The 19,748-nt window shown below is 42.8% G+C and overlaps 1 protein-coding gene across 1 annotated transcript in view; it reads left to right on the plus strand.

Annotated features, from left to right (window-relative positions):
• MICAL2 (microtubule associated monooxygenase, calponin and LIM domain containing 2) overlaps positions 1-18,690 on the plus strand; it is a 264,175-nt gene extending 245,485 nt beyond the window's left edge. The window contains exons 36-38 of the mRNA XM_069091238.1: positions 7,499-7,598; positions 13,032-13,105; positions 16,517-18,690. Of these exons, the coding sequence (XP_068947339.1) occupies positions 7,499-7,598; positions 13,032-13,105; positions 16,517-16,701 (359 nt within the window). The 3' untranslated portion in view covers positions 16,702-18,690. The remainder of the gene's footprint in view (positions 1-7,498; positions 7,599-13,031; positions 13,106-16,516) is intronic.
• The last annotated feature ends 1,058 nt before the right edge of the window (positions 18,691-19,748 follow it).

Consider the following 19,748-nt stretch of genomic DNA (forward strand, 5'->3'; position numbering starts at 1 on the left):
AAAACACCCAATAATCTTCTCCTCTACTGCACCTCACAAATCCTGGTTCAATAGATCCACCAACCTCAGCCTTTCCAGTACCACAGATCAAGAGTGTGAACCTCTGAGCCACCAGATCTGGCTCTCTCTTGATTCTTTAGATCTTTCCACATTTCTCTGGATTTCTCATATTTGCTGTTACTTAGGGTGCAATAATATTCTCCTATATTCCTTTTCTTGAGATGGCGGTGGAGATTGTGGAATTGGATTTGTGTATTTGTAATATCGTTTTAACAACTGGCCATTTTCAATTCATTTCCATTTTATTAACATTGATTAAGCATCAGGCATTGTGCTAAGCACTGGGGATACACATAGGGAAAATAAACAGTCTCTGCCCTAAAGGAGCTTACAATCTAATGAGGGGAGACAACACCCAGAAAGCTGAAAGCAGGGGGAGGTCTGGAGTAAGCGGCACAGGGTATGATGTTCCATGGAGTCCAAATCAAGCAGAGTTGCTGATAGAGAACTTGGAAAGTTCTGAAAGTTTAGAGCCCTCTATAAAGAAAGACTCTGGAAGGAGCTTAGTGCCCTATCCCAACCCACCCCCAGCTCTCCAGTCAGAGGAGAGAAGCTCCTAAGGACTGAGAAAGAGTGTCGAAAACTGAGTCAATCAACATGATGAGATTCAGGTAATCAGTTTATCCTGAGTGGGGCGTGATGTTCCATGGAGTCCAATGTGTTTTACTTGATTTGAACATTTCTCCACCTCTTAACCTAGTCTCTGTAAAATGCAGACTGCATCTATGAGATAGCAAAGAAGTCTTTGCTGTTTGATTACTTTTCAGTAATGTCTGACTCTTTGTGGTCCCATTTGGGGTTTTCTTGGCAAAGACACTGGAGTCATTTGCCATTTCCTTCTCCAGCTCATTTTACAGATGAGGAAACTGAGGCAAACAGGATGAAGTGATTTGCCTCAACTCATACCTGGTATATGTCTGAGCTAGGATTTGAACTCAGGTCTTCATGACTCTAGGTTCTGTGCTCTAGCCACTGGGCAATCTGGCTACTTCCTATTTGCTAGATTATAGGATCCAGCAATAGCAAGGTTATAGGGAAGGAGCAGTGTCAGAAAACTGTTTTCCTTCTGTGAACCTCAAATCATCACTTTCTACTTGAGACTGCTAAGTGGCACAGTGTACAGTGTGGTGGCCTTGGAATCAGAAAGACTTGAGTTCAAATCCTACCTCTGAAGCTTACTAGTTGTGTGATAGTTCTGTAAAATGGGGATAAAAATAACCTACTTCCCTGGATTGTTGTGCGTATAAAATGAGAAGACATAAGCAAAAGACTTTGTAAACCTTAAAGTGATAGACAAATGCTTGTTATAAGAATAATTGTTGTTACTACCTTGTGATTTGGAGCATATCAATCTCTCTGGGCCAATCTGTGAAATAGGTGGCCTCTGAGATCCTTCTCCATTCTGATGGTAAGACCAAGGTCAGTGTGGTCAGAATGGAAAAGGGAGCTCACACAGGTGCTGTTACTTCTGCAGAGGACTCTGGGTATCCCATGGGGCCATGCCGTCGGAGATCTGTACCTTCAAATTCAATATCAGGGTCAACAGTAATTTAGGGTTCAACCTTCCCTTGCTTAGAGTAAATCATAGGACCGTAGGATTTAGAGTGGGAAGGGACCTTAGAGTTCATCCAGTTCAGCACCTTCTTTTTTCTAAACAATCATTTATTTATTTTTAGTTTTCAACATTCACTTTTATAAGATTTTGAGTTATAAATTTTCCTCCCCCCTCCCAAAGATGACATGCAATCTGATATAGGCTATACATGTACAATCATGTTAAACATATTTCCACATTAGTCATGTTGCCAACACCTTCTTTTTAAAGGTAGGAGAATGGAGGCCAATCAAAGTAAAGTGATTCAGCCAAGGTCAAACAGTATACCAATGGTGGGATTTGAACGTAAGTCCAGTGACTTCAAATCCACTGCTGCCTGTATAGCATCCTTCTTCCCCTTCTTCCAAGAAGCAGGCAAGAGGCCTAACAATTACATGGGCTATTTGGCATCTTGTAAACCAAAACAAAAAGACATTTGATGAAAGCTGTCATTTTTCATGTACTGTTGTTAAGAAAAAGAGAGAAAGAAAGAGAAGGAAGAAAGATAGAAAGAAAGAAAGGGAAGGAAGGAAGGAAAGAAGGAAGGAAGGAGGGAAGGAAGGAAAAACCATCAACCACAGACTCAGGGTAATGGAATCATAAGGGATGCACCAGAATTGAGCTCATAAAGGCCAGACCAGCTGAATTGCTTGGGGTAAGAGGAGGAGGGGAGAGGAGGGCTCGAAGAGGCATAATCACTCTGGCTTCATAGGGGAAGAGAATGGAGCCTCTTCATGTAATGAAACTAGAGAACCATAAAAAAACTGGGCACCGGAGCTCAGCAATTCAACCCAAATCGCCTTGGTAATGAGCCATGTGGGCAGAGCCCCTGACCAAGGGACCATGGACAAAAGGCAAGGTGATCGGAAGCTCAGCCTGTCTGGGGGAGATGTCGACTGCTCTGCCACTGAGAATTAGGGCAGCTCTTACTTTGATATCTCTCCTGGTCATTAGTGAAGATGTTAAGAGTACATTAAGAAAATTGCATCTGATACAAAATTAGGATTTGCTGCAGATGCCGAGCGAGGTGGAAAATAATACCTGATGAACCAGGCCGAGGTGAAGGCGAGGCGGCAATAGAAGCTCCCACTTGGAAAGCCAGGAACCAGTATGCAGGAAGAAGAGTGGGCAGCAATACATAAAAGGGAGAAAAGCTTTTATGTCCCAACAATGGCTTTAATCAGAGTGTGCCCTCTCTGATGCTTTCCTTATGACCTCCTTGAGCGGGACTGCATTTAAATTCATCGCTAAACAAGGAGCTGTTACCTATTAAGTTTTGCCAGATGAATTCTGACTTGGCAGGTCTGATCCTTGTTCCTTCAGTGTGAGGGTAAGGCTTCCATGTCTCCTCAAGTTGCTAGGGCCCCCTCCCTAGAATTTAGCTTGCCTATGTGTTTTGTATTTAGTTTTGTAGGTACTTGTTTTTCCCTCATAATTGAAGGAAAATAATGTAAGCTCCTTGAGGGCAGGGACTGTTCTCATTTATTTGTTTTTGTTTTTCCAGCTCCTAACGGAAGATCTGAAACTTTTTTTTTTTTTTGGAGCAGGGAAGGTCAGGTAACTGGGGTTAAGTGACTTGCACAAGGTCACATAGTTAGTAAGTGTCAGGTGTCTGAGGCCAGATTTGAACTCAGGTTTTTCTGACTCCAGGGCTGGTGCCACCTAACTGCCACCCTTTTTATTAGCCCTGTGATTTTATTGACATAGGGTACTCGCTGATAGGGCAGCTAGGTGGCACAGTTGGATAGAGTATCAGACCTGGAATCAGGAAATCTTAAATTCGAATTCAGCCTCAGACACTTGCTAATTGTGTGACCCTGGGCAAGTCACTTCACCCTGTTTGCCTCAGTTTCCTCATCTGTAAAATGAGCTGGAGAAGGAAATGGCAAGCCACTCTAGCATCTCTGCCAAGAAAAGCCCAGATTGGGTCATGAAGAGGTGGCCATGACTGAAATGATTGAACAACAGCAACAACAACTTCCTGATGCGGAAAGTCACTCAACCAATGAAGACCAATGCCTGTTGTACAGGAGGGAAGAATCTTAAAGTCTGAGATACTGACAGGGTGGCACAGCCAGTATGTGTCCGAGGCAGGACTTGAACCCAGATCTTTGTGATCCTACTGCAAGCTTTCTATCCACTAACCCATACTCCTTCTTGCCCAAAACACTGGAGGTATTCCATAAATACTTACTGAATTGTGGAATGTGGAAACATCTTCCTTTGAGGAACAGATGAACTTTTTTTTTTGAGGGGAAAAGGCAAGGCAATTGGGGTTAAGTGACTTGCACAAGATCACACAGCTAGTTGTGTCAAGTGTCTGAGGCTGGATTTGAATTCAGGTCCTCCTGACTCCAGGGCTGATGCGCTATTCACCTTGCCATCTCACTGCCCCAGAAATGAACTTATTTCTGCAGAGATGCCAAGGAAGCCAGTGTCCTAAAAGGATGCCGAAGTGAAAGTGGGAACATTGGATGGCCCAGAACCTGGGATCCTAACCTATTGCTGATCAGCATCTTATCAGACAAGCTGCCCTGCAGAGTAATAGAATCAGAGAGTCCGAAGGTACTCCAGGGATCATCAAATTCACCTCCTATCTGATACAAAAACCCTAGCAATAAAACTGAAAATAACAACCAGCGTTTCTATAACCTTTTCAGGTTTTCAAAGAGATTTACAAATATTAATTCTTTTGATCTTTTTAACTCTGGAAAATCGTGCTATTATTATCCCTATTTTATAGACGAGAAGACTGAGGCAGACAAAACTAAAGTGACTTGCCCAGGATCATGAATCTTATACGTGTCTGAGATTGGATTTGAACTCAAATCTTGCTGACTTCAGACCCAGCACTCTAACCACTGCACCATCTAGCTGCCTCCACAAAATAGTGCTATGTCCTTCATTAAGGGGGCATTTAATAAATGCTTATTGATGGAATGAATGAATCTCCAACAAGTGTTTATGGAGTGTCTGCTTAAAGATGTCCAGTAGTGGGGAAGGCATGTCACCTATCCCGAGCCCCCATAATGCTAGTGTTCTCCCTCTGTTGAGTATCTCCCATTTATCCTGTTCATATCTTGTTTGTGTATAATTTGCATATTGTCTCTTTGCATTAGACGGCTACCGCTTTAAGAGCGAGGGTTGGTCATTCATTCATTCGTTCATTCATTCATTCATTCATTCATTCGTTCATTCATTCATTCATTCATTCGATTATTATTCTTTCACTTTTCTTTGCATCCCTGACATTTAGCTCAGTGCACACAGCAGGCATTTAATAAATGTTTATTAACTGACTGATAGGTCTATTTGCTGGAAACTTCATGATGTTGAGTTGAAATCTGGCTCTTTGTAACTTGAACCCACTTGCAGGGCCATTGAAGGTCATAGAAGGAGGAGATGGGATGCTTGCCTAGAATGGGTAAAAAGAGTTATCTGCCACCCAGGAATCCCACATGATTCACTGAGGTATATGATTAATGATAGTATAGACCACGGTGTGGGGAACCTGCGGCCTTAAGGCCACATATGGCCACTTAGGTCCTCAAGGATGGCCCTTTGAATCTAAACTTCACGGAAAAAATTCCCTGATTTGGATTCAGTCAAAGGGCTGCTCTTGAGGACCTAGAGGGTCACATGGATTTGTTCTGTGAGGTTTGAATTCAGTCAAAGGGTCACACTTGAGGACCTAGAGGGCCACATGGATTTGTTCTGTGAAGTCTGGATTCAAAGGGCTGCTCTTGAGGACCTAGAGGCCCACACGGATTTGTTCTGTGAAGTCTGGATTCAATGGGCTGCTCTTGAGGACCTAGAGGGTCACATGGATTTGTTCTGTGAAAGCTGGATTCAAAGGGCTGCAGCCTTGAGGACCTAGAGGGCCACATGTGAGCTCGAGGCAGCAGGTTCCCCACTCTGGTATAGATCATAAGTCATTGAGTTAATTGTTACAAAAAGCTACTGATGACTAAGTAATTGGAACATGATATGTTCTGTTGGTTTATATTATTATAGGTGATAAAACAGAGTCCAGTGAGTAATTATGCAACAAATGTATATCAGGTAAAAAGCAAATCATTGCATTCTATACAACAAACACCTATTCTGCCTAAGACTTCCTGCTCTACAGAGACAAAAATGAAGCATCCCCTGCCCTCAGGGAGTTTCTAGTCTACTGGGTGGGTATAACATGTTCACAGATAAGGAAATATTAGGTAATCTGGGGAAGGAGAGCATACCTAACAACAGATATGGAAGTGTTGGGAAGATAGGGGAAGTGGACAGGGAGAAACTCAGAAAAGGGCCTCTGGGAGGAAGTAGCCTCTGAGCTAAGCCTTAAAGGAAGACAGAGATTTCAAGAAAGGAAAGACCAGGAGCCCAAGGTGCCATGTTGAGTGTGGGGAGCAGGTAGCAGCTAATACTTAACCTAGCAGCTGGGGAAATAATGAGATAGAAATGAACCATGTGTAAAGAACATTCTAGTCACGCATGAAAGATGTGTATAAAGGCATGAAACTGAGATAGGAAATGATGGATACTGAGGAGGGTGATAGAGTCCATTGAGTGCTAGGCTGGACTTTGTATGAGGAAGACATGAATTTGAATCTGGCCTCCTGTCGCTTGCTAACTGGGTGACTGAGTGGGGAACTCTGGCATCTAAGGCCCTTTTTCAGTTCTAAATCTACAATCCTAAATACTATGAAAATATGTGAAACAAGACATCGTTATTAAGAATATTCCCAAAGGTCACTTCAATACCACTATTCATGTTTGTCTTTCAATCTATACAACTCCCGGAGGCTTCTGTTTAAAGTGTAAATTTGGGTATTGATGCTTAGGCCTGCCCTGTAACTGCACCAAAGGCTTCTTGTAGCTTGGGAGGATTGGTAGCACTTCTAAACTCATCTGCCGGATCGTTTCAGGAAAGTAACAATGAAACCTAAACTCACTCAGCCTTGGCTTCCTCCTCTGTAAAATGCGGATAATAACAGCACCTACCTTCTAGGTTTGTTGTGAGGACCAAGTACAATCAGCTAACAAGAGTCAAAATGGACACATAAGAATAGCTAGCATCTGTATGGCACTTCAAGATTTATAAAGTGCCTTACAAATGTCATCTCGTTTTATCCTCACCACTGGGCTGGGAGGTAGTTACTATGATTATTCCCATTTTACAGGTGAGGAAACTGAGTCACCGAGTGGCTAAGTGACTTGCCCAGGATCACATAGCTGGTGACTGTTGGAAGCCTCACTTAAATCCAGTATACATGCAACTCAAGACATCATCCTGGTGACGTCATTGGTCCTCTTGGAGAACAGTAACAACAGTCACTTAGTAATAGCGTTGCATGTGCCAGAATGGATTGGACCATGCAGGTCGGTAATTGGCAGAGCGAGGATGTGGTCCCAGGTTCTATGCCTCCGGATTCAGCACCCTGGGAGACAGAGACCATTCCTGCTTGACGGGAGTGGAGTCCCAGGCAGCAAGCAGTGGGAGAGATCCCCCTCCCCACCCCCGCCCCAGGCAGGTTCTACAACTCTCTATTGCAAAGCACATTTGAGAAGCTAGGGCAGGTCTCCATCAGCGGCCCCACCCCTCAGTGTCCTCCCTGACCAAAATCCCGAGTGGGCTTCATTGCCAAAGAGCTCTCGGGCTGTAGCGTGTGCACAGGTGCGCTCTATCTGTCCTGCCCCCAGGCTCCTGATATAAACAGCGCATCAGCCGCCGCTACCCAGCGTGGGTTTATTGAGGCAAACATGGCCAGGTTAAGGGGGCCCCAGGGCCGTGTGATCACAGGGCGCAGAACTCCAATAGAACACATTTCTGCTTTATTTCTTAAACAGATTCAGGCGCACAGGATGAGGCACGGCTCCTGCACGAATGGTTTAAGCTGGTCCTGGAGAAGAATAAATTAATGCGATATGAGTCTGAGCTCTTGATCATGTAAGTAAAGAAACAGAGACAACAGTGAGAGACGGCAGGCTGCAGGCAGGAGGGAGGGCGGCCGCCCCTCCGCTCCGCGCCCCTGTTTTCCCTCCTGATGCACGGACAGCCCTGATTGAGGCAAATTGCCACTTTATGTCTTGCATAGCATATGCTTATTAGTGAGAACACTCTCCAGTTGTCCATTCCCGGCACTGAGGCCAGAGCAGAGAGAGATTCTGCACGGTTCTGATAGAGATGGATGGCACCGACGGAGAAGGGAATGTGTGGCCTGGGAGTTGGGAGCCTGAGTTTGGATTGTTCCATGCCCGGAAGCAGCTCCCGCTCCAGCTCTGCCTCGCTCTGGGTTCTAGCGCCCATGTCAGGAAGGCGTTGGCACTGTACAGGAGAACTTCTTGCTTCCCCTGTCTAGTTGCAGACCCTTGCTCCGCTATGATCTCCCATCATCCTTCTCACCTTTTACATCTATACCAACCAATCACTCTGTCATCCCCCTGACTTCAGACTGAGAGAGAGGGAGAGGGAGAGAGTGAGACAGACAGAGACAGAGAAACAGAGAGGAGAGAGAGAAGAGAGAGAGGAAGAGAGAGAGAGAGGAGAGAGGGGGCAAGGAAAGACAGAGGGAGAGAGAGAGAGACACACACACAGAAACACAGAGACAGAGAGAGGAAAGAGAGGAGAGAGAGAAGAAAGAGAGAGAGAGAGAGGAAGAGAGAGAGACACACATAGAGAAGGAGAGAGGGGGAGAAAGAGAGAAAGAAAGAATGTCTTATAAATACTGTGTTATATTTGAGATATATACAATATTATGTATGAGGCATATCATATGTAGCATGTGAGATATATATGAAAATAAAGTACACATGTGTAGATACATATGTGTGGTCTGTATTATACATATGAGTGTATAGATAGATACATACATACACACACATATCCATCTATACCCCTTTCTCTCTTCTGACACTGCTGCCACCCTGGTACAGGCCTTTATCACTCTGAGCCTTTTGGTTGGTCTCTCTATCACAAGGCTCTCCCCAGTCCAGTCCATCCTCCATTCTGCTGCCAACAAGACCTTCCTAAAGTACAGGTCTCATCATATCATCCCCCAGTCCTCATTCAAGAAAATCCAGTGGCTCCTTATGACGTTCAGGATCAAATATCACTCCTTCTGTTTGGCTGTTAAAGCCCTCCCTCGCCCAATCTTGTCCTACCTTTCCACTCTTCTTAGAGTTTATTCCCCTGTGCACAATCCGTGTTCTGGGGACCCTGGACTCCTGGATGCTGCTCACTCAAGATGCTCTAACTCCCAACCACGCTCTTTCTCCAGTTGTCCCCCAGGCTCTGGAATTGTCTGCCTTCTCCTCTATCCCTCTTGGCTTCCTCCAAATCTCAGTTAAAATCCCACCTTCTTCTGAGATGCCTTTCCCCAGTCCTCCTAAAGGCAAGTGCATTCTTCCCTCACCCCTCAGATCGCCTCCAAATTGATCTATATCCATGTCTTGTCTGTACATACTTGTTTGTAGGCTGTCTCCTCCATTGGACTGTGAGCTCCCTGAGGGCAGGGACTCTTTTTGCCTTTTTTATATCTCCAGTGCTTAGCACAATGCCCAGTACATTGTAGGTGATTAATAAATGCTTGATGACAGACTAACTAAAGAATTCTCAGTCCAAGGATCTATGATCTTGGACCTTTTAATATTTTGCTAACTATATTTTGATATAATTGGTTCCCTTTGTAATCATCTGTATTTTATTGTATGTATTTAAAAATATTATTCCAAGAAGGAGTCTATAGGGGTTACTAGATTTCCAAAATGGCCCATGATACAAAAAATGTCAAGAACCCCTGCTGTAGGTCCATGTAAAAGGAATAGTCATACAATCAAGGGTGGTCCCTGGTGTAGGGCAAGATGAGACCAGGCCTTCCTCAGAAACAAGAAACTCTCCCCCATCAAAGCTAGCAGCCCAGCTGCTGCAATTAAACCTCTGGAGCACAGATGTCCCGGGGTGGGGGGCGGTCATGGGCTCAAAGAGTCCAATCTGGAAGACTGTCAAGGTCATCTAGTCCAATGCCCTCATTTGACAGATATAAGAAAATGGAGGCCAAGAGCTATGGAATTAGGAAAACTCCATCAAACCAACATTCTGATCTGGATTTTGGGGCTTCCCCCACCAACATTTGCTTCCTCATGTTCCATACTACCACCTTAGATATAAGCTACTTCCCCTACCCATTCTTTCCATGTTCTCATTCCCATATGACTTAGCCCTATCTCTCTTTAGTCCCTTGGCCCACCACATTTCTTCTGTTCCCTTTGACATCCCTTTCCCCATTGTTAAGAAGTTCCTTTTCACCTTTGATATCTTCCTTTTATGTGTGTGTGTGTGTGTGTATATTTGTATATCCTTTATGTATTTAAATATCCTATATATGTATATCCTTTATATATATTTATATATCCTTTATATATTCATTTTTGGTATCTTTCTTTCTATCTCTTGGCACGAACGGAAGCCTGGTTTCCTCCTGAGGATCTCACACCTACTACCAACCTCTCCATTGCTCATTCTCTCCTCCCACCATCACTCAGAGGATGGGGCCAGCAAGGGAAGCAGCCATGCTCCTTGCTTCCCACCACTCCCATTTCTTCACAGCTTTTTTTTTATATTCATGACATCTGTTGTACTTGACCACCTGTTGACTTGACTGGGCTTCTATAGCTAAGTTGACTTGGTTAAACTTGGCCTCTCTCATCCTTTGCCTTCCAAGATCCCCTTGGAAGATCCCCAATGACTTCAGCTCCTGGTTTTCATCTTTTCTCCATGTCATCACTACCCTTCTCAATGACTTTAAAAATCCTTCGTGAGGCCTCTTTTAAAAGTATGCACTTGTATGACTTCCACATCCACACTACTTTGATGACCCATATGGGTGGTTGCTCATAGTGAGACCTCACTATCACTTGAAACTGACCAACCTCTTAGATAGTGAATCCCAAAGTTCCTCCTTCATCTTCGCCTTCTGCCCTCTTTCTGCCCCGGACATTACTCTTATCAGGATATATAGATCTTCAGTCTCTTCTTTTTTTCCTGGTGCAGTATTACATAACTTTGAAGACTCTATGGGGAGTTATTTACCAGACTTAGCAAAGCTTTTCTTCTCCCCCTCCCCTTTTTTATTGCCAAAACTTGAATACACAATAAGAAAAAGAGATGTATTATGAACTTAAATATTGAAACTTAAATACAAAATAAGAAAAGAAGAAAAGCTTTGTCATGTGCACAGCAGAATGTAAGAGTGGATTTAAAATATACAGCAACAGATTTCTGTTTCAAGAAAGCCTATACAATGAAAACTATGTGTTGTGTTGAGAGCTGTCTATCTTTTCTTTGCTTCCTTGCTAGTCTTCTTTTGTTCTCTTCTGTGCATTTTTTATTTGTTCTTTTTCCCCCTCCCTTTCCTCCCTGAAGGCTATAATTAAGCACAGATCTATTTATAGAGACAGATATATAGATACACTTATATATACATGCCCATACATACCTATAGAGACATATCCTTTCCCTAACAAATTCTACTCCTGATCTTTGTTTTTGTGTTTGTGTATATCTCCTATTTCCTATCCCTCCTAACTCCTCTTCTTTACTTCTGCCTGCCACCTTGCCCTCACATTACTTAACCTACCCCCCTTCCAAAGATCACTTCCTCATCCTCGCATTCCCATAAATGTACAAAGCTTTTCTTCTTAATAAATCTCAGACCAACCCAGGCTTAGCCATTACAAATTCTGAATGAGCTGAGCCAGAATTAATAAGGTTTTGTCATTCAGCAATTAAATAAATATTTACCAAGGGTCTATTCTGGGAAGGCAATTGTGCTAAAGGGGATGTGGTATGTATTCAGAGAAATATCATATAAGGTATTATCTTTATATCTCACACTTTATGGGGCTGGGGGAAGGAACGGTAGTGTTATACTTGGAAGTACAAATATAAAACTGTCTTCAAAAGTCCCACCAAAAACACCCCTTAACTGCGTGGCCTTCAGAAGTACCTTAGCCTCTCTGTGCCTCAATTTTCTTAGCCTTAAAATGAGGGGCTAATACCACAGGACCTTGAATGACCCTCCCAGTTCTTAGAACTAGCCATTCCATTTTTCTGGGCTCAATAAATAGGATTCTGTTGGTTATGATCATTGGGCTCCCAACATTAAAGATTGGGTCTGGTCTGTTCTTGATTGGTCAGACACTCTGGAAACTCCATGTTCCCTTTTCCCTCAAGTAATGAACACTGACAATACGTACCAAGAACTGACTGGCCATGAATTAGTGTCTTCCCCTGCACCACTCTTCAGGGGATGCCTAGAATTGGGGGTAGGAGATGTGGAGAAGCTGAGTCTTGAGGGAAGCTGGGAAAGTAAGGAGGGAGAGGGAAGAGGGAGAGCATTCCACGTACTCTGATTCTATCAGGTCTCTCTCTGGAGAAGGAAAGCATTTTTCCTCAAGAGCCTTTAGACCTTTATCAGAAAAACTTGTAAATTTTTTTTGCCCAGTTTCCTGCTGTTCTTCTAATGTTGGTTGCATTGGTTTTGTTTGTGCAAAAACTTTTTAATTTTATGTAATCAAAATCATCGTTTTTTCCTCCATGAACCTCCCTATCTCTTCTTTGGTCATGAACTCTTCCCCTATCTATGGATCTCTGACAGGTAGACCTACACTTCAGAAAATAACTTTAGTGACTGCCCTGAGTTTTAAAAATGTATATAACAATGCCTCCCCTGATGTACTGACCTAAATTAAAATCCCTTCCCAGAGGCTTACTAGCTGCATAACCCTGAGCAAGTTAGTTGTCCTCTCTGAGCCTCCATTTTCCTTATCTGTAAGATGAGGGCAGTTGGTCTGAATGGCTTCTAATGTTCCTTCCACTCTGGTCCTGTGATGGGTAAAATGGAGTGATACTAATAAATAACTCAGTGGCTGTTGTGAGGGACAAATAACATAATATGCAATGGGCTTTGTGAACTTAAGGTACTTTATGTTAACTATAAATATTATGATTACTGAAAAGCAAAGCTCTAAGTTCTACGGATATTATTATCTTGATCTTACACATGAGCAAAATTAAAACTCAGAAAGGCTAATTGACAGGTCTGTAGCCACAAGTTAGTAAACAACAGAGGCATGATTTGAACTCAGTTCTTCCTGATTCCAAGTACAGTACTCTACCTATGATGCTGGCAAGTACCTCAGGCCTGACCCTCTTAGTCACACTGGAGATGGGGACCCTAATGGCAGCAGAACTTTCGCTTGGGAAGTTCAGAGACACCAGCCACAGAAGGATGACAAGATACTTCGATTGTATATTAATCTGAGGTTATTCAAAATTGTAATCGCTAACATTTGTTGTCTTTTCCTATTTTGTAATGCTTAGGGCTCAAGAATTAGAATTGGAAGATCACCAAAGCAGGCTGGAGCAAAAACTAAGAGAAAAAATGTCCATGGAAGGTGAGTTAAAGGGCTATTGCTTAGACCCACATCAAAAGAAGAGGGGCCCGAGCAAAGAATTCAATTCAATTTAATTCACAAAGCATTTCTTAAGCCCAAATTTTGTGCTTGACACTGTGCTGCTGAGTGCTGAGGGTACAAAACCAAAAATGACCCAACCTCTTCCCTTAGAGAATTTACATTTGGAGCAGGGAGAAGCTATATTTATAGGCAGAAAGATGCAAAACACACCAATGTATGGAAACGCAAAGGAAATCCATGTCATTGTAGGGTTTCCAGGGATGGGGAACTTGTGGCCTTGAGGACACATGTGACCCTCTAGGTCCTCAAGCGCAGCCCTTGCAAAGGACCACACTTGAAGACCCAGAGGTCCACAAGTGGTCTTGAGGCTACTGCCCCTCCATTGACCAGTCCACGCCTTTACATGCAAACTAATTCAGGGAAGGGAAGGCACAAACAACACATCAAGGAGGATCAGGAAAACCCTTTTATAGGAGCTTTAAGGCACCTGAACTGAGCCTAGAAGCAGCCTGGGCATTCCCAGAGACAAATGAAGAGGGAGAGCATCCCAGCAATAGGGACCAGCCAAAACAAAGGAAGGATACACATGGGAAGAAGAATAGCAATGGGCTGGTTTGGCTGAAATATAGAGTAAGTAAGGAAGCATCATGTAAAAGAGTCTGGAAAGATGGCTGGAACCAGGTCATGAAGGGCTTTAAATGCCAAATAGATGTATTGATATTTTGTCCTAGAGGCAATAGGTAGCTGCTAAATCTTGTTGAGGAAGAGAGTGATATGATCAACCCAGGGCTCTAAGTGTATCTCTTTGGCAATGATGTGGATGGTAGATTGGAGGAGACAAGATTGGTAGCAAGTAAACCAATGAGGCGGCTATTGCAAGGGTCCAGATGAAAGGTGAGGAGGGCTGTGTGACTACAGGGGCCAGATGCAAGATGTACTGCTGGGGTGGGGGGGGGAGGATCAACAAGACGTGGTAATTGATTGATTATGAGAGTTGAGATAGAATGTAGAATCAGTATTGACTAAGGTTTTGAAGCTGGTGACCAGAAGGATGCTGATACTCACCACAAAGATGGGAAAGTTAGAAGGAATGGGTTTGTTTTTTGTTGTTTTTTTAGGGGAGTGGGGTGAGAACAATGAGTTCTGTTTTAGACTTGTGGAATTTGAGATGCCCCATATGTTGGTTATAAGAGTGATCCAGAAGAGATTGCCAAGCAGTTTATCAGTCAGTCCTCCTACTCCTTCCTTCATGTAGGAGCCCAGAAAGAGTTCAATCAAATGTTGGCCCACCTCTCCCCATTTCCCCCTTCCCTGCCTGGACCCTCCCAGTCCATTTCCATGTCCTTCACCTTGGTCCTTAGAGCACCATTTTTACACTAGCCAGAAAGGACTCTCTTAAAAGACCCCTAGTGCAAGGTCCCCACATTGGCTAAGCCAAGGAAAGGAGATGTCAGATTTATCCCAGACCCTTGAGCCAGGACGGTGCTTCCCAGTAGGGAGGTGATGCCATGACATGCAAGTCATGACAGGGCTGTGCAAAGTCACCAGCCTCACCTTCTCCTCTGGAGCCATCTGGGTCCAGTGACAAAATATAGATCAGGCCTACTGGAGATGGCCCTGGATTTCCATTATCATCCCACTAAAGACCTGATTTAGTCCTCTCTTACATTCCCAATAGAATCCAGGTCAATGGAAAGAGACTTAGCAGAGTGCTTTTACATAGCAAACCTTTAACAAATTCTTGTTGAATGAATGAATGAGGAAAAAACTTAGAGGATCTCTGAGGTCATTCTAGTTCTATGTTCCCTAAACAGCAGGAGGAGTTCTTAGCTTTTTTGTATGCCATAGACCCTTTGGGCAGTCAGGTGAAGCCTTTTGCATCCCTTCTTAGAATAATATTTTAAAGGCATAGAGGATTACAAAGGAAACCAATTATATTGAAACATAGATAGAAAATATTTTAAAAATAAGTTCCCAGACCCTCAAAAGTCTATTCATGGACCCCAGATTAAGGGAGCTTCAGGCCAGTTCTTGGTGAGAAGGGACCAGTGTGGGGGGCAGACAGGGAAAGGGGGATGAAGGAGAAGGAAAACTGAAATCTCTGCAGGAGCAAGCAGGTTGCAAGAAGGCTGAATATTGGAAAGAGGATGATTTAAACAAGGCAGACCTCATAACTGAAGGCTTATGGGACGTTCCTCAAATTGCACAGAACTAATGTCAAATTTATATGCCTGGATACTGAGTTTAATTTGCTACAATACAATTTGGTGAGAGACATACTACTAAAAATCACTTAGCCATACTTTATTTTGAATTCCTTACTGAGCATTCATAGCCATACTCCGGTCACATATGGTCCCTGCTTAAATGCGGTAGCTTTTAATTAGGCTGCATTAAAAAAGAAGAAGAAGAAAAAGAAGCTGATTGCAAAGAGAAGGCAGCATGTCTACTGTGAATAGATAGTAGCCTCTGGTTTTTACCATTCCCTTTAAGGAAAATAACCCATCCTCTTTCAGTTTTTACACCCTCCCAAACAGCCTCATCTGTCCTGGGAGGACTAAGGGTTTAATTAACAAAATTCAACCCAACAAGCACTTATTAACCATCGCTTTGTATTAGGTACTAAGTGCCTACCATATGACAGGTGCTGGAAAGAGCCCTGGGCATCCAAAAACAAACAAAAACCCATCCCTGCTCTCAAAGAATTAACAGCCTAATGGAGGAGATAATATGCAAACACCTATGTACAGGCAAGATATAGACAGGATAAATTAGAGGCAATCTCAGAGGGAAGGCACTAAGATTAAGGAGGATTTAGAAAGGCAGATTCTTGAAGAAGATGGGACTTTAGCTGGGACTTGAAGGAACCAGGGAATTAGGGAAGATGAGAGGAAGAGCATTCCAGGAGGAGAAACAGCCATTGGGGTTGGGGGATGGATCATGTGTTCAGGGAACAGAAGGGAGGCGAGTAGTACACTGTCACTGTGAGTTCTTCCCCTCAAGGCTCTTATGATCTACCTGGGCAGGGGGTGGTGGTGGTGATGAATATATATACTTATTAGAACATATACACTTATTAGTAATGTGCATATATATGTATATATTACACACAAAGAAACTTTAGAGAACAGGGCACAGACAATGGGACAATACCATCAGTTGTCAATGGGGTGGTTGCTTCATGATTGTATATCCATCCTCATTGGAATTAGAGCTGTCTAGTGCCCAGAGTATGTACAGCTGTTAGGGGTATTTCTCCATGTTAATTTCATTTCCTGTTTATTGAGTGACAAGAGACCCTGGATCAACAACAAAGAATGTAAGTATTAATAAAATAAACACCCTGACTGATTTTAACACAGGTGATTTTTCCCCCCTGTTTTTCCTTAGAGAGCGAAAAAGATGAAAAAATTCGAAATGAGGAACAGGAAATTTTCACCAAGATGATGAGAGTGATTGAACAGAGGGACAAACTAGTGGAATCCTTAGAGGAGCAAAGAGTGAAGGAAAAAGCTGAAGATCAACACTTTGAAAATTTCATGCTATCTCGAGCTTATCAACTCAGCAGATCATGAAGAAGCCTGGGTGCATGCATCCCAATCACTTGTGGCAGCTCAAGGATCATGTGGGTCAGAAAAAGAATAAGTTGCCTGATGACAAAACATGATTGGGGAAATTCTTCTACCAGAGCTGTAACACTGGTGGGCAACTAGGGCTATGCCCCAGGGGGAGTGAAATGTAGGGGACACAGACTACTACACCTGCTGCCCTTTAAGCAACAGAGGAACAAGTGAGCTTAGCACATACCAGCAGCTATACCCTAGGGGAGCTTTCATCTGGTACAGCCCTGCCCTGGGACTGGCATCATAGAGTCCTTGGGTAAATGCTTCTCTCCGTCACACAAATGTTTTGCTACTGGCGCTAGGAGCAAAAATGGCTAGTTATAGCACATGCTCTCTTTCAATGTCATAAACAGATAAACATAGGGGGAAAAATCCAAAGACATATTTTTTTTTAAAGAAGAACAATAGCATGGTAGGGTACTAGATTGTATTCTGAGGACCAAGTTTCAAATCTTGTCTCTGTCACTTAGTACCTATGAGAATTTGGCAGTTATCTCTCTAGGACCTAATCCTCATGTATAAGTGAAAGGCCTAGATAACCTGGGAGGCTCCTTCTAACTTGAGATCCATGCTCCTATCATGATGCTAACAAGAAGCTGTCTAATCATGTGCGTAACAGCTCTCCCAGACACTCCTAGAGATTTACAAAGACCGTTTGGAAAATGTTGGCCAAGTCACTGATCTGCTGCTCTCTCCTGGTAGTTAGTACCTGTGACTGGAGATTGGCCATCATCTTTGTTCCCTATGGAAGTGACACACACTTGGGCTTTACTGTTACAATTAAGACTGAGCTTTCTTAATCCTTGGATATCATTGAGAGGGCTCTCCGTGCTTTAGCATTTTAAAGAGACTTTTTTTTCCCATTAATTTATCCATATTTGCTTTTTTTGTATGGGTGAACTGTTTTTAAATGTCAAAAGGAAGCTCCACTCCTTTAAAGATTAGATTAATATTTAAATTGGGTTTCAAGAGGAGGAGAAACCCCTTAGTCCACTGATTACCCAAAGCAAACACCCAGGATAGCAGGTGTGAATTCAATCTAGGGTGGGTTTAATTTACCAGGTACATTTGCAAACTCTAATGTAATGTACACAAGGGATGTACTTTTAATACAACATTTGAGTCCTAATTTTGTCCAAGTCCCAAACTGTTACTTAATACCAGAGGGATTAACAGCTTTAAGAAAATGCTACAGGCATAAAAATGTCTTGCCTTTGGGGAACTCTATCTGGTAGGGTCCAGAACATGAAAAGGCAAGTTGGAGGGTGGTTAGGCTTTCCTAATTCATGGTTCTCTGAGGGTTTTATATACTGTCCTCGATAGAAAATAAAAATGAGAGAAACCCTGATCCTGGGCATCGAAGATCCAACCCCTGTTTTAGCTGCTGCTAAATATGACAATACCAGGTCCAAGTTAGTGTGAATAATGGGTTCCTTGAAGTGATCACATGTATTCCGGTTCGCACTATTCAAAATTATTATGATATAGAATTAGGAAGTTGGTTCCAACCCAATAGAAGTATGCAGGATGAATTCAAAGAATGAGGCCACTTGGGAGCTGTTATTCTCTCTGATTGGTATCTAGCTCCTGCATTTCCATGTCCAAGCTCCAGATTTCTAAAGTTTCCATTAGTGATTGGCATGAGATCTGTGACAGTGGGTGTGGAAACCAAAGCTTTTGGATCAATCAAAAGAGAATGATGGCTTCCCAGCCCGTTTGGGACTCTTCAAAGAACTATCTGTCCCTGGCCTGGAAGAAGGTCATTAAATCCTGGGTATCTCCATTGGCTTGTTGACTGAAGGTTTTATTTGTCATTAGGTAAAAGGTGCTTCTATTATCTTTGCCTAGGACTTGAGAACTATGTAATTAATTTGACTCATTATAACTTTAAAGTCTTCATAATAAGTTCATCTGTGAAATCAATATCTGTGTCTGTGTCTGCCTAAACCATCATAACAACACCTTTTGTAAAAAAAATAAGGGGGGGGACTATCAAATCGTTAAAGCTCAGCCTTTGTGTGGTAGACTCTCATTCATTGAAATGGCCCATCCGTCATCTTGGTATTTATCTAGACACATGTATATTCTCATGCCTTGAGTTCTGAGTTAGCCATGGGCTATCTGGTTGGGTGCTCAAAATCAAGGCTGTCAATGCCTGGCTTTCTATTCTGAGGAGTTAGGCTTGGCCCTTGTTCTAACAGCATAGAACGGTAAGGTAGCACACTGGTCTTAGAATAAAAAAAGACCCAGGTTCAAAAAATTACTAGACACGATGTTGATCAAGTCACTTAAACTCTCTGAACCTCAGTCTGCTCATCTATAAAATAGGAGTAATAGTAACAATAGCCTTCCTGTCATGGGGCTATTGTAAGGATCCAGTGAAATAGTACATCTACAATGCTTTGCAAACCTAAAAAATACTATTAAAACTTAAGACTTTTGGGACACCTTGTATACACATCAGCTGTTATTATTATCTACCTATCTATATATTTGTGTATGAGTTGGTAACAACTAATGAGAGATTCCCTTATTCCTCTGCTATTTCTGTTTTATCATATGGAGGAGGCATGTTCATATGTTAGTGCATAAGCTACTGAGTTGCCCGTGGAATATTGGCAATAGTTTCTTTGACAATAGTCATTGTTACTTATGTAACATTTTCAGTCTTGTGGAACACTGACATTTATTAAGCACCTACTGTATGCTGGCCACTGTACTAAGTACCAGGGAAACAAAGACAGTCAAAGGACAGACAGTCCCCTGTCCTCAAGAAGCTTACAGTCTAATGGGGGGGGGGAAACAATATGAAAATAAATATATATGGATAAGCTATACACAGGATAAATAGGAACTAATTAAAAGAGGGCAGGCACAGGGCGGCCAGGTGGCTCGGCGAGTAAGAGCACCGGCTCCAGTGTCGGGATGACCTGGATCAAATCTGGGCTCAGATACTTAGCACCACACCCAGAAATAATAACTGGCCGTGTAACCTTGAG

The sequence above is a fragment of the Petaurus breviceps genome, unplaced genomic scaffold (genome assembly GCF_028583685.1).
Source record: "Petaurus breviceps papuanus isolate PSGF00001 unplaced genomic scaffold, PetGlider_PUasm1.0 188, whole genome shotgun sequence".
Lineage (NCBI taxonomy): Eukaryota > Metazoa > Chordata > Mammalia > Diprotodontia > Petauridae > Petaurus > Petaurus breviceps.